Source organism: Lipophrys pholis (assembly GCF_963383615.2).
Source record: "Lipophrys pholis genome assembly, chromosome: 16".
Taxonomy (NCBI): Eukaryota; Metazoa; Chordata; class Actinopteri; order Blenniiformes; family Blenniidae; genus Lipophrys; species Lipophrys pholis.
The window spans coordinates 28,501,210-28,513,948 of record NC_137634.1 but is presented as its reverse complement, the minus strand read 5'-3'; the positions used below and the strand labels follow the sequence as shown (position 1 = coordinate 28,513,948).

At 44.7% G+C, this 12,739-nt stretch overlaps 1 protein-coding gene across 2 annotated transcripts in view; it reads right to left on the bottom strand.

Moving 5' to 3' along the window:
* Positions 1-1,773: 1,773 nt before the first annotated feature.
* smfn (small fragment nuclease) overlaps positions 1,774-12,739 on the bottom strand; it is a 38,154-nt gene continuing 27,188 nt past the window's right edge. The window contains exon 7 of one of the 2 annotated variants that reach the window (XM_080483470.1): positions 1,774-1,867. In XM_080483470.1, the coding sequence (XP_080339596.1) occupies positions 1,822-1,867 (46 nt within the window). In that variant the 3' untranslated portion in view covers positions 1,774-1,821. Of the gene's footprint in view, positions 1,868-10,490; positions 10,778-12,739 lie in introns of those variants that run through there. The other variant, XM_080483469.1, reaches the window with a different exon arrangement.

Here is a 12,739-nt window from a genome sequence, read left to right as displayed (position 1 = left end):
CACACCAATGGCAAGGCACTCAGTCCATCCACTGGGAGCAGTTTGGGGTTCAGTGTCTTGCTCAAGGACATGTGGACAGGTGGAGATGGGAATGGAGCTCCAACAGATCTGGTTCAGGAAGTCCAGCTTGAGCCCAGAATCACAAGGTCTCCTCCAGTTTGAAGTCAACATTGCTGATTTAAACCCTGTTGAGACGCTTCAGGAAATCATTTAGTTTCTGCTTTGTCACCAAAATGAGAAGATTTCAATCAGTTTGGTTTCCATTTGTGTTGAACTGCACAGAGGCTGACAAAAGGTCCCTGCTTGATAATGAAGGTTAAAGAAGCACTTTTCATTAGTAGTTCTAACAATGCTGCTTTCTGTGTTTTGGAAAATGTGAGGTTAAAAATCTTGTATGAGCAGATGTGAACTTTGAAGAAATGGAAGTAAAATGTTGACGTGAATCCAATGGCTTTTGTTATTCACTGTTTTTATTTAACATGAATGAGTTGTAATTTCATTTTTCACTCCTTTTACACTTCGTAGGAAAAACTACTGTTTACCTGCAGCATGTGCTGAAGTACATATCATGAAAGTAAAACCTTTCAGTGGAAACATGCAATGATTTCCTCGTCTCAAATAATTATTCAATTATAAATTAGAATTTATTATTAATTTACTATTGCACCAACACATCATGAGTAGGGTAAAACGAACCTGTCTCACGGCGGTCTGAACCAGCTTACGTTCACTATTAGTGGTGAACAATCCAACCCTTGGTGAATTCTGCTTCACAATGAGAGGAAGAGTCGACATCACTATGAACGCTTGGCCGCCACAAGCCAGTTCTCCCTGTGGGAACTTTTCTGACACCTTCTGCTTAAAACCCCAAAAATCAGGAGGATGCAATGGAAATACTGACATGCAGTTCCTCTTAAGTCCAGTAGGTGTCAGTATGAAACAGCATTGAGATATGGGGAGCAGGTGAAGGGGAACGTACGGATAGTATAGAGCTCCATAGGAAAGGAGTGTTTGAAGTACACAGCCAGTATTGCAGATACGTTTTACTTAGAAAAGCATCTACTTTAATGTAGGGGAGAGCAATGTGTCATTATTTATGAAGCGAATTATCATCAATATGCAAATGTGAATGAAAATAACAATAAAGCATAATAAAGCACATTGCAAATCGAGCTGAGTCAACAAAATAATTAACTATAAAATGCATCTAACCTAAATAAGGAAACTTCCAAGTGTACCATACACCATAAAACCATAAAAAAGGCCATCAAATAGGGTCAAAACTCTTAAATTCTGACATATTATATACCCCTAATTGTATTCTACAAAATGCATGTAACCTAAATATAAGAACAATAATGTTACTTTGACAGTGAACACAAAAGGGTTTTTCCATGAAACCATATTTATGTTTAAAGTAAATATCTTTATGTAGGTATTTAGCATCTCATCTCCTGTTGCATATTATGACTTGATCGTAAAATTCTATTGTGTGTATGCCAATATCTTTTTGGAAGAAACACCTTAAATTAGACTATGTAGATAATCAAAAGGTAACAGGCTGTGGGTTTCATACAAGTGTGTAAAGTTATTCTCAGCTTTCAAACAGGATGTGTGTGAGGGAGCGTTGGACGCTCTGCCTGAGCAGGTGATCAGGCTGACAGGGCCTGGAGGAGGGCGGGCTGGGTGCTGGTGATGCAGGCAGATACTGAGTTCCATTCCATGTTAAAGCTGAGGAAGGCTTCTGGGATGATGTTGAGACTGCGGGATGGCCAAACGGAGACTCCATTTACTTTGTCGTGCAGTCTTAAGAGAGGAGGCTCAAGAGGTGCAAAGTCTCGTGATCGGGGTTAATGGCACTTGTAGTCTATTGACAGAAAAGACACAAGACAGAGTTCTTTCATAGATTATGGTCTTTCAACATGTCCCTAATACATTTGAGGTAGGTCAAACATTGAGTAAAGAGCCTCTCCTTTGATCTCCTTCACTCCCCTTTGATCTCCTTTAAACACATGTTCACTCATTTGCTCTCCTTTGATCTGCTTTGCTCTCCTTTGATCAAATTATAACTCATTTGCTCCCCTTTGCTCTCCTTTAATCTCATTTGATATCCTTTGAGCTCATTTGCTTGCATTTGATCTCTTTGATCGCTGAGTGCTATATAACTCAGAAATACCTTTGTTAATGCCACATGCGTTTGCAAAACCAAGCTAGAGGAGGATATTTTGTGTATTGAAGCAGAAGAAAAGTTCTCCCTGCTTGGACTCAACATATTAATTGACTTCACTGTGAGAACAGAAGTCAGCAGCACCGATATCATGACTCGAAGAGGTAAGTAACATTGTGTCCAGGACTCTGCCATCTCATTATGTCACCTAATGAGCTCCATGCTTGACAGTCACAATAGAAAATGGCTGTTTGGTGATCAGATGCTCAGTTTGATAATGAGAAGAAACAAAAGGCTGAGGCCAGAAAGAGAAAATCTGTTTTCATGTTTAATCTTGGGCTTTATTGGAACCATCACCATTTCCATTATTTTTGGGGAAATTATATATTTAACAGCCCTTCTCATTTTTACCTCCATTTGTAGATTACCTTAGTGCTAAGATTTTATTTTAAATCTCATGAGTGCTTAATGCTTATGTTAGGACAGCCCAATGTTTTAATTCACGACTGTGACTACAGGCTTAGGAATTCAGAACCAAACTTCCACCTCAGGGAACGTGGAGAAAAATAAATCGCTGCCAAATAGCAGCTGAAACCTTCTAAACAGGAAAGGTAATTGTAAAAGAAGAGGATGATTCAGTTGAAATGTTTAATTTTTAAGAGCCAAAGATGCAAAACCGACTTTGAGTACATTCGTCCAAATAATTGTTCAAACCAAGAGAATGTATATGAAAGTGTCAGGCTTCATTATCCCTCAGCTTATCCTTTGCAAATCAAAGCAGCTTGAAACTTGAAAATCATTAGAAATCTCATTGTTTTGTTCTTGAGGATGAATGTTTGTCATTTTTTTTAGCATATTCAAGCCCCAGGTCTGACAGGGCCCACAGAGACCGTCCTGGACAGCGTTCCAGGCTCATTGATGGTGATGGAGACGCCATCATGAGTAACAGCTCTCAAAACTTCCAGCGGAAACAGTAAGTGTTGGAAGATTCCCTTGTGATTTCAATTCAATACTCTACTTCCTGGTATGAGATGAAAAGCCTTCTTTAAAATATGTATGAAAGTATTCAATGAGGATCTGGTTGAACCTCTTGGCAGCTGGTGGTGCAAGAGGTGCAGCTGTTGGTTTGAACAGAAGAAAGTAGAACATCACTGACGAGTCTTTCTTCTTGTAAAATAAAGCCCCTCATCTCAAATGAAAGTGTGATTAGAACTGGGTTAGCTTTCTCATTTGTCACAATACAGTTATTGTTCTTTAGGTTTCTTATAGAAATGGTGCATTTGAATTACTGCCATTGTGTTAGATTGGGAAGGAATTAAGACTTGATTCACTTTATTCATCAAAAACAATCTCCACTGAATTTGTCACTTGTACTTTGTACAAAGAGTTTGTATTTTTTGGTGTGTTGTTCATACTCTTGAGCTAAATGTTGTGTAATGACATGAGGTGTGAAATGTGTGTTATTGGAACAGTTCCCAGTTTCAAGAAAAGGACGAGGAAACTGGAGATATAATCACATTGACTTTTCTTCAAGACATCAGATGTGTGACGACATGTTCAGAGAAACTTTGACTTTGTGACAAAGACTTTGAATACAGCCTCAATTTCAAAAGATCCTGACATTTAGTATTTTGCCTTTGGTTTCTTTGAGTCCAGGATGTACTTCAGAAATGGCAACCAGCCAAGTCACCATGGTTACTGTTGAAAGAAAAGTGTCTTTTGTCTCTAAATAGGTGACCTAATGATTAAAGCCCTGAGGTACCTTCAGCCTTAAGGCCTCACTTTATTGCAGTGTAAACATCTACACAACTACGATTGTTTTAGTCCTCCATAAATCCTGTTTATACTTCCAGAAACCTTGATTATCCTTCTTGTATGTAAACAGTTGCTGTCGTTTGTGATTTGACTAACAACAGTTTCATGTGGTTTGAACTCCTTTGTGTTTGTGTCATTGCTCTGCCCCATGATAACAAGACCAATTAGAATTCCTTCACACCTCACCATCTCTTACAGGTTTCATCACAGGTTACCACAGACATCTTTTTGCTTCAAGATTTCCAAAAGTGGAACCTTTCTACCAAAGGTCTTGTTTGCTTACTTGCTGACTGAAGACATGTAGAACTTATTTTCCTTTAACAAACGCTAAGCAAACCAAAAGCTGTGGATTTACATGAGAAATGAGCTCTGAGCTGAAGAAAGGATAAATATATGCTTTTCTGTAGATGTTTTTCTGGACCAGATGCTAAGAACTCACTGGAAAACTATTGAATACTCCTCCCTTGAACACAGAACAAGGCCCTGGTTACATGACAAGTGTCAAGTGAAAACTCAGAGTTTTCAGGTTTTTGTTTCAGAAAAGTTTCACATTTACACGGCGTGGTTCTGAAAATGACGTCCCTTTACTTCATTCAACATTCCTGTTGGGCCGCTAGTGGCTGCTATTATGTTTCTAATGAAACGACACACATTCACAGATAGGTATGGTTCCCCCTTGTACACAGCAATGGAGTCCAAGACGTTTTGAAATCTTCCACCTTGGAAGCCATCTTCAAAAAGTTGTGATTTCAGTGGCTTCCAGCGCCGTTGTCGTGTAATCGGACATGTGAAACGCAACAAAAGCTTGAAGTCTATTTGAGGAAAAGCATCAGTTGCTCACCTTGCATGTCAAGAGCTCTGAAGCAGCTGAAAGTATGAAAAGCGCTTCGACACTTGACTTGTCGTCTTGGCTTCTAGGTTTTAAGGTGAATTCTCTTTGTCTTCTGTAGCGACCCAGATGTAAGACGAGCGCAGAAAGGTGGTGGCCGAAGAGGCCGGAGAGGCCGGAGAGGCAAGGTGGGAGGAGGTGGAGGTGCCAGAGGCGGAGGAGGTGGAGGAGGCAGCAACCACCGACGTTGTAAGGTGAGTTTGAATATAAGAGCAACAAATTTGCCTTTTCAATATGATGATATGAAGGTTTTCGTTGGGGTGTTTTGGTACTTTAATGCATCACAAACTCCTGCAGCTGCAGTTTGGCCTCTCGTTTCTCTATATTGAACTCACTGCTATGAATCCCTTTTGACTGAAACGACTGAGCTGTATCATGAGTGCCTGATCTGTCTTTGTTTGGTTCTTCCAGCTGAAAATGCACCTGAACCCCGGCGCTCCCCGCTCATTTCTGCGCTCTGACCTGAAGCCTGACGACTTGGAGCATCTGAAGGTGAGTTTGACAAAGTCTGGAAATATTCTACTGTGACTGAATGTTCAGGAAAAACTCTCAGATCCCACAAAGACGTTTCCACTTTCAGCTGACAGATTTCATTTGGTTTGTCTGTTGATGAAAGTAAGGAAAAGTAAATGAAACAATAAAGGATGACAAAGTAAATGCAGTAACATACACATACATGAGTAAAACACAAATCCCCAGAATACGTTTTTCTTATGTTGTTTCTCTGTGATGTTTGTTTTCAGGATGGTAATGACCTTCCTCCACCCACCGGCTCTGACGTGGAAACGCCCACCACCATCCCCCAATGCAAGGTCAGTTGACTAAAGTTTGGAAAAGCTCTTTCTAAGTGAAATCCATCGGCCATTTTGAATGTAGTTGTAGTAGTGTTTGTACTTTAGAACTGACGCACTGTTCCCTAAGTATTTTGACTGGGTGTGTTCTTTCCACTCCTGCTGAGCTTTTTCTGCAACGCTTTAAGCTGTGTTGACTTCTTCCTGGTTAGAGGAAGACATTTCTCTTTTCTCTCTAACACCTGACAAATCTTTCCACTGTGAACTTCCAGGACAGCGACGTCTGCACCGATGGAATCAAAGAGTTCATCCAGCAGTTCCTGCAGCAGTACGTTTCTGCCTCTTTCATGTAGAAAATAGTGTTTTATTGTGTTTGCGTCAATTTGAATGCACTTTAAAGTGTAGAAAAGCATCCCACACTAAATAGGAATGATAGGAGTGAACAGCAGTTACTCAGTACTTTGTGATGTGTGTCACAGGTACTACAGTATTTACGACTCGGGGGACAGACAGCCTCTCCTGGGTGCCTACCATGATGGAGCATCCTTCTCCCTCACCACGCCGTACTCCACCCAGAGTGAGTTTGCCTTCATCATGTCTTTGTTCAGTCATTCTGTGTGAGAAGATCTCGAATGTTTCCCTCTTTGAACTGCGCCTGCCTTTAGTGATGCAGCAGCAGGTGCTGAAACACACACGGCAGAACGTGGTGGCCTTCCTCAATGAGTTGCCCAAAACTCAACATGACATGGCTTCTTTCACCGTGGCCGTGAACACCTGCACGGTGAGTCCACGCTTCATTCTGCAGAGCGCCACGTGTCCCTGTCACTCTTTGATGTCTTTGTTCTTACTCTGCTTCCATCTTTTCTACCCACAGAACACCTTACTATCGTTCACTGTCAGTGGAGTCTTCAAAGAAGGTGCGTCATTTCAACCCATTTATCAGGAGTCATTTCCATTCTCTCCCTCTGGGGCTGTTTCACTTCATCATTGTTGCTCATGTCTGTATTTCAGTTGCTGTTGATGGTAAAGCTCGGGATACCACCATGGCCTTTTCTCGAGCTTTCATCACAGTCCCAGCTGAGAATTCTGGGTAAGTACAGAGCTCCCACCTGCTTGCATTGTCCTCCGTCAATTTAACTGTGAAGGACAAACTCATTTTCTCTGTTTCAGCTTTGAACAAGAAGCTCTTTGTAGTGAACATACAGTGATGAGACTTGTAATTTATTTGTTTTTCTTCATCAAACCAATGCAGGAAGGGTCTAGTCTCTGAAATACAGAGAACACAGCTTTGTGGCTTCATAGAATGTCTGCAGTCGGATGGAGAAATATATTTGATTCAAGTCAATTTAAGCAAAATAGCTCTGTAAAATGCATTTAATACACATTTAACATCAGCTAACAGTGATGGCAACGATCAACTATTCACTCAAAGACTCGGGCCCAAAGTTCTTTCATTTGGTTCCAGATAGAAACATATTTGTGTTATTATTTTAGCTTGTGTGACTCCAAATAGAACTGATAGTTTTATATTTGCTACAGTGTTCATGTTTTGAACTGCAGTGAAAAGACATTTGATCTCCTTGACTTTACCATCAGTCACTGCTCAGTAACTCCAGCAGCTAAATGAGGTGTGATTGTACTCCACACTTCCTTTTGCCCTAATCCAAGTCACCCTGACAGAGCAGGACATTGTGACCCAACAATGAGGCAGTTTGTGGAATTTGTAAACTTCTAGCGGACAAGTGGTTAAAAAACCCTTCAAATCCTCCTCATTGATGGTCTTCTGTGTTCCTCCTGACAGTCTGCGCATCACCAATGACCAGCTTTCCATTCCAATGGCCACTGAGGAGATCCCCCGAGCGTCTGTGGCTCCTGCCCCGACTCCATCTTCCACTTCCGTCCCCACCCTCACTGCCCTGCAGCAGGAGATGCTCGCCGTCTTCTCACAGAAGGCGGGGATGAAACTGGAGTGGTCCCAACAGTAGGTCCTCTTTTTTTGCCCACTTGGCCTGGATGAGGCAAGATGAGCTGTGAATATCTCCCCACTTGTTTCCTCTGGCAGGTGTCTGCAGGAAAACCAGTGGGACTTCCACAGGGCAGCACAGGACTTCACTCATTTAAAGGTGACATTAATATCTCCATTGTTTCCTCTTAACTTGTTTTATAAACATTGTTGTAGTGCCAAAACTCTGAAACACTTGATCCTTTCTTAACAGACGGAGGGCAAGATCCCAGACGAAGCCTTCACAGAGTGAGACTTCAGTAAAGCCTCAGTGAAATAAAACTAGAGGAGTGTTTTCTCTATTGAGGAGTGTTTTCTCTATTGGGGAGTGTTTTCTCTATTGGGAGTGTTTTCTCTATTGGGGAGTGTTTTCTCTCCTGGGGAGTGTTTTCTTTATTGGGAGTGTTTTCTCTATTGGGAAGTGTTTTCTCTCCTGGGGAGTGTTTTCTTTATTGGGAAGTGTTTTCTCTATTGGGAAGTGTTTTCTCTCCTGGGGAGTGTTTTCTCTATTGGGAAGTGTTTTCTCTCCTGGGGAGTGTTTTCTTTATTGGGAGTGTTTTCTCTATTGGGAAGTGTTTTCTCTCCTGGGGAGTGTTTTCTTTATTGGGAAGTGTTTTGGATCATGTTACTGTCTAGATAGAGCTGCTCTAGATAGAGCTGCTCAGGCTGGTTTAATCTAATAACAGTTGGAAAGTATTTGGATCAGTATGATAACTGCAAATAATATTTGGAGCACTACCTAGGGTATTGTATGTTGTCTACAGGTCAAGAGCAAAAAGGTTCTCATCACATCATATTGTTTGGTCAAGCTGCCCAACAGGACAAGGGAAAAAAATGAACAAACAAAAAAAAAAGGATTAAGTATGACATTTATATTAAGCGATACAAGTTTTACAAGTCTATTAATTCAAAAGTTCAAAGTCAAAGTTAAAAGCCTTTATTGTCATTGTCATAAAAAATGAACAATGAGATTGAGTGGCAGCTCCCTGGTGACAAACACAGAATAAATACAAAACCAAAACACAGAATAAATGCAAATTTAAAAAGATAAAAGATTAAAAGAGGGAGATCTGTGGCTGTAGAGAAAGTCACCAATGAAGTGCATAGAGGAAGGGAGTGTTTCTGAATCCAGGATTAGTTTGAGTTGAGTGCAGTGACAGCTCTTGGATAGAAGCTGTCCCTCAGTCTATTAGTTCTGGTTCCTAGTGACCTGTAGCGCCTGCCAGAGGGCAACAAGTCAAAGAGATGATGGCCGGGGTGAGAGGAGTCCTTGACAATATTCTCTACTGCCTCTACTGAGGCAGCGGGAGTTGTAGATATCTAGGAGGGAGCGCAGAGGGCAGCTGTCCTCACTACCCTCTCTGCCTCGGTGCAGCTGGAGTACTACACCCTGATGGTGTAGGTCAGCACACTCTATGCTGGAGCGGTAGAAGGTTACCAGCAGCTGAGTGTTCAGGTTCTCCCTCCTGAGAACTCTCAGGAAGTGGAGCCGCTGCTGGGCCTTCTTCACCACTGCGGCAGTGTTCATAGTCCAAGAAAGGTCTGCTGCGATGTGGAACGCCGAGACACCTGAAAGACTCCACCCTCTCTACACATTCTCCGTTGAGGTAGAGGGCAGCCGGGGCAGCTCTGTTCCTCCTGGCCAGACCTGACAACAATCCCTGGAGATCCCGCTGGTCACTCTATCCCGTCCGGGATGTTGAAAGTGCGGGGAAAGTTGCTGGAGATGGTCAGTTTATATCGGAATCCAATATCGATTAGGACAGATCGGCTATATTGACTCGTTAAAAAGGCAAGACAAGGAGAAAAGCACAAAAAGCGAGAGCCTAAAGCGAGAGCGAGAGCCTAAAGCGAGAGCGAGAGCCTAAAGCAAGAACGAGAGCCTAAAGCGAGAGCCTAAAGCGAGAGCCTAAAGCAAGAGCGAGAGCCTAAAGCGAGAGTGAGAGCCTAAAGCAAGAACGAGAGCCTAAAGCGAGAGCCTAAAGCGAGAGCCTAAAGCCGCAGCACTCGCCGCCATTTCTCTGCTCCAAGTCAGCTCCCAGCTTTAACATGTGACTTGATCAATATTTGACCAAAGAAATAGACATGGTACAAAAAGGTGACTTCCTATGTAGGGGTCTATGCTTTAGACCCTAATAGGCCCAAGGGGGCGCTCTAAGGCACAACCCTTCAACTGGCGTCAGTGAAGGGGGTCCTTGTTGGTTCACAGCATCTTGAAAGTTCTACCTACAGAACCCGTCTACTCTAAGTTCACTTTCTGCTCACCACACCGTCTTCATAGAAACAAAAATCACTTGGAAGTTTTCCACTTCACTTCCCTCCAACTTCGTCCGCTGTTGTGCCTGGGGTATTCCTCCGGAACGTGCGGAGCCTCTCTTTGTAGCTGGGGTCTGGAGTCGCCCTCGTAGTGGGCCGGTTCACTGGGGTCCAGGACAGCTGCTTTATCCGCTCCGTCAGTGATGCCGGTGGCGGTGCTGGCTTCGTTGTAATCACGCATCCTCTTTTCACAAGGTCTTTGGCTGCTTCATCCTGGTAGCAGCGTAGTTTGTTTTATGGAGGTTCTACAGAGCAGATAGAAACACTGCGCTGCCGTCCAACACAATGTCATTTGTAACCAGAATTACTGATCCAAAACAAGGAAGAACGGAGAATTGAAAGTGGGCGGAGCATAACAAGGTCAACTGGCTCGGTCTACAGTTAAGCTGTAATTAGAGGTGTGGCATTTAGGGGCGCTGTGACTCACCATCTGCATGGAGCATCAGTTGTTGTTGTAGCAAAAGTAGTTAATTATGGGTGTGGCCTGTCGGACAGACGGACACTTCACACTAAAGGCAAGCCCTTTATTTCTTTAGTTGGATTCACTTTCAAAACAAAAGACCAGTATTGATCCAGAATGAAGACATTAAAACTGAACACTGTCTATGGTCAAACAATCAAATATGACAAAACTAAGGCCAGAGCCACGATTGACAGAAAGAATCAAACTGTGCACAACAAAGGTGCAGATGTTGCCTCATGCATTTGAGTTCTTATTGCAGAGTGTCGATGCTTTGAAGACGGCGGCTCTGTAGTACTGCAGCTCCTTGATGCTCTCCCGGATGTCATCCAAGGCTCTGCAGGACAAAGTAAAAGGTTCAGCCTTTAAATGTCACACCTGAGCAGACAAAACAGATCACAATGTTGATGAAAGTATGACGTATGGTGCTTCATCAGCAGAGGTGGACTCTTACTCTTTCTGGGCATCAGACAGACTGTGGACTACTACGTGCAGTCGGAGCAATGTGGACTACGTGCAGTCGGAGCAATGTGTACTACGTGCAGTCGGAGCAATGTGTACTACGTGCAGTCGGAGCTCTGTGGACTACGTGCAGTCGGAGCAATGTGGACTACGTGCAGTCGGAGCAATGTGTACTACGTGCAGTCGGAGCTCTGTGGACTACGTGCAGTCGGAGCTCTGTGGACTACGTGCAGTCGGAGCTCTGTGGACTACGTGCAGTCGGAGCAATGTGGACTACGTGCAGTCGGAGCAATGTGGACTACGTGCAGTCGGAGCTCTGTGGACCACGTGCAGTCGGAGCTCTGTGGACTACGTGCAGTCGGAGCAATGTGGACTACGTGCAGTCGGAGCAATGTGGACTACGTGCAGTCGGAGCAATGTGTACTACGTGCAGTCGGAGCAATGTGGACTACGAGCAGTTGGAGCAATGTGTACTACGTGCAGTCGGAACAATGTGTACTACGTGCAGTCGGAGCAATGTGTACTACGTGCAGTCGGAGCTCTGTGGACTACTTGCAGTCGGAGCAATGTGGACTACGTGCAGTCGGAGCTCTGTGGACTACGTGCAGTCGGAGCTCCGTGGACTACGTGCAGTCGGAGCAATGTGGACTACGTGCAGTCGGAGCTCTGTGGACTACGTGCAGTCGGAGCTCTGTGGACTACGTGCAGTCGGAGCAATGTGGACTACGTGCAGTCGGAGCTCTGTGGACCACGTGCAGTCGGAGCTCTGTGGACTACGTGCAGTCGGAGCAATGTGGACTACGTGCAGTCGGAGCTCTGTGGACTACGTGCAGTCGGAGCTCTGTGGACTACGTGCAGTCTGAGCAATGTGGACTACGTGCAGTCGGAGCTCTGTGGACTACGTGCAGTCGGAGCAATGTGGACTACGTGCAGTCGGAGCTCTGTGGACTACGTGCAGTCGGAGCAATGTGGACTACGTGCAGTCGGAGCAATGTGGACTACGTGCAGTCGGAGCAATGTTTACTACGTGCAGTCGGAGCAATGTGGACTACGTGCAGTCGGAGCAATGTGGACTACGTGCAGTCGGAGCAATGTGGACTACGTGCAGTCGGAGCTCTGTGGACTACGTGCAGTCGGAGCAATGTGGACTACGTGCAGTCGGAGCTCTGTGGACTACGTGCAGTCGGAGCTCCGTGGACTACGTGCAGTCGGAGCAATGTGGACTACGTGCAGTCGGAGCTCTGTGGACTACGTGCAGTCGGAGCTCTGTGGACTACGTGCAGTCGGAGCAATGTGGACTACGTGCAGTCGGAGCAATGTGGACTACGTGCAGTCGGAGCTCTGTGGACCACGTGCAGTCGGAGCTCTGTGGACTACGTGCAGTCGGAGCAATGTGGACTACGTGCAGTCGGAGCAATGTGGACTACGTGCAGTCGGAGCAATGTGTACTACGTGCAGTCGGAGCAATGTGGACTACGTGCAGTCGGAGCAATGTGTACTACGTGCAGTCGGAGCAATGTGTACTACGTGCAGTCGGAGCAATGTGTACTACGTGCAGTCGGAGCTCTGTGGACTACGTGCAGTCGGAGCAATGTGGACTACGTGCAGTCGGAGCTCTGTGGACTACGTGCAGTCGGAGCTCCGTGGACTACGTGCAGTCGGAGCAATGTGGACTACGTGCAGTCGGAGCTCTGTGGACTACGTGCAGTCGGAGCTCTGTGGACTACGTGCAGTCGGAGCAATGTGGACTACGTGCAGTCGGAGCTCTGTGGACCACGTGCAGTCGGAGCTCTGTGGACTACGTGCAGTCGGAGCAATGTGGACTACGTGCAGTCGG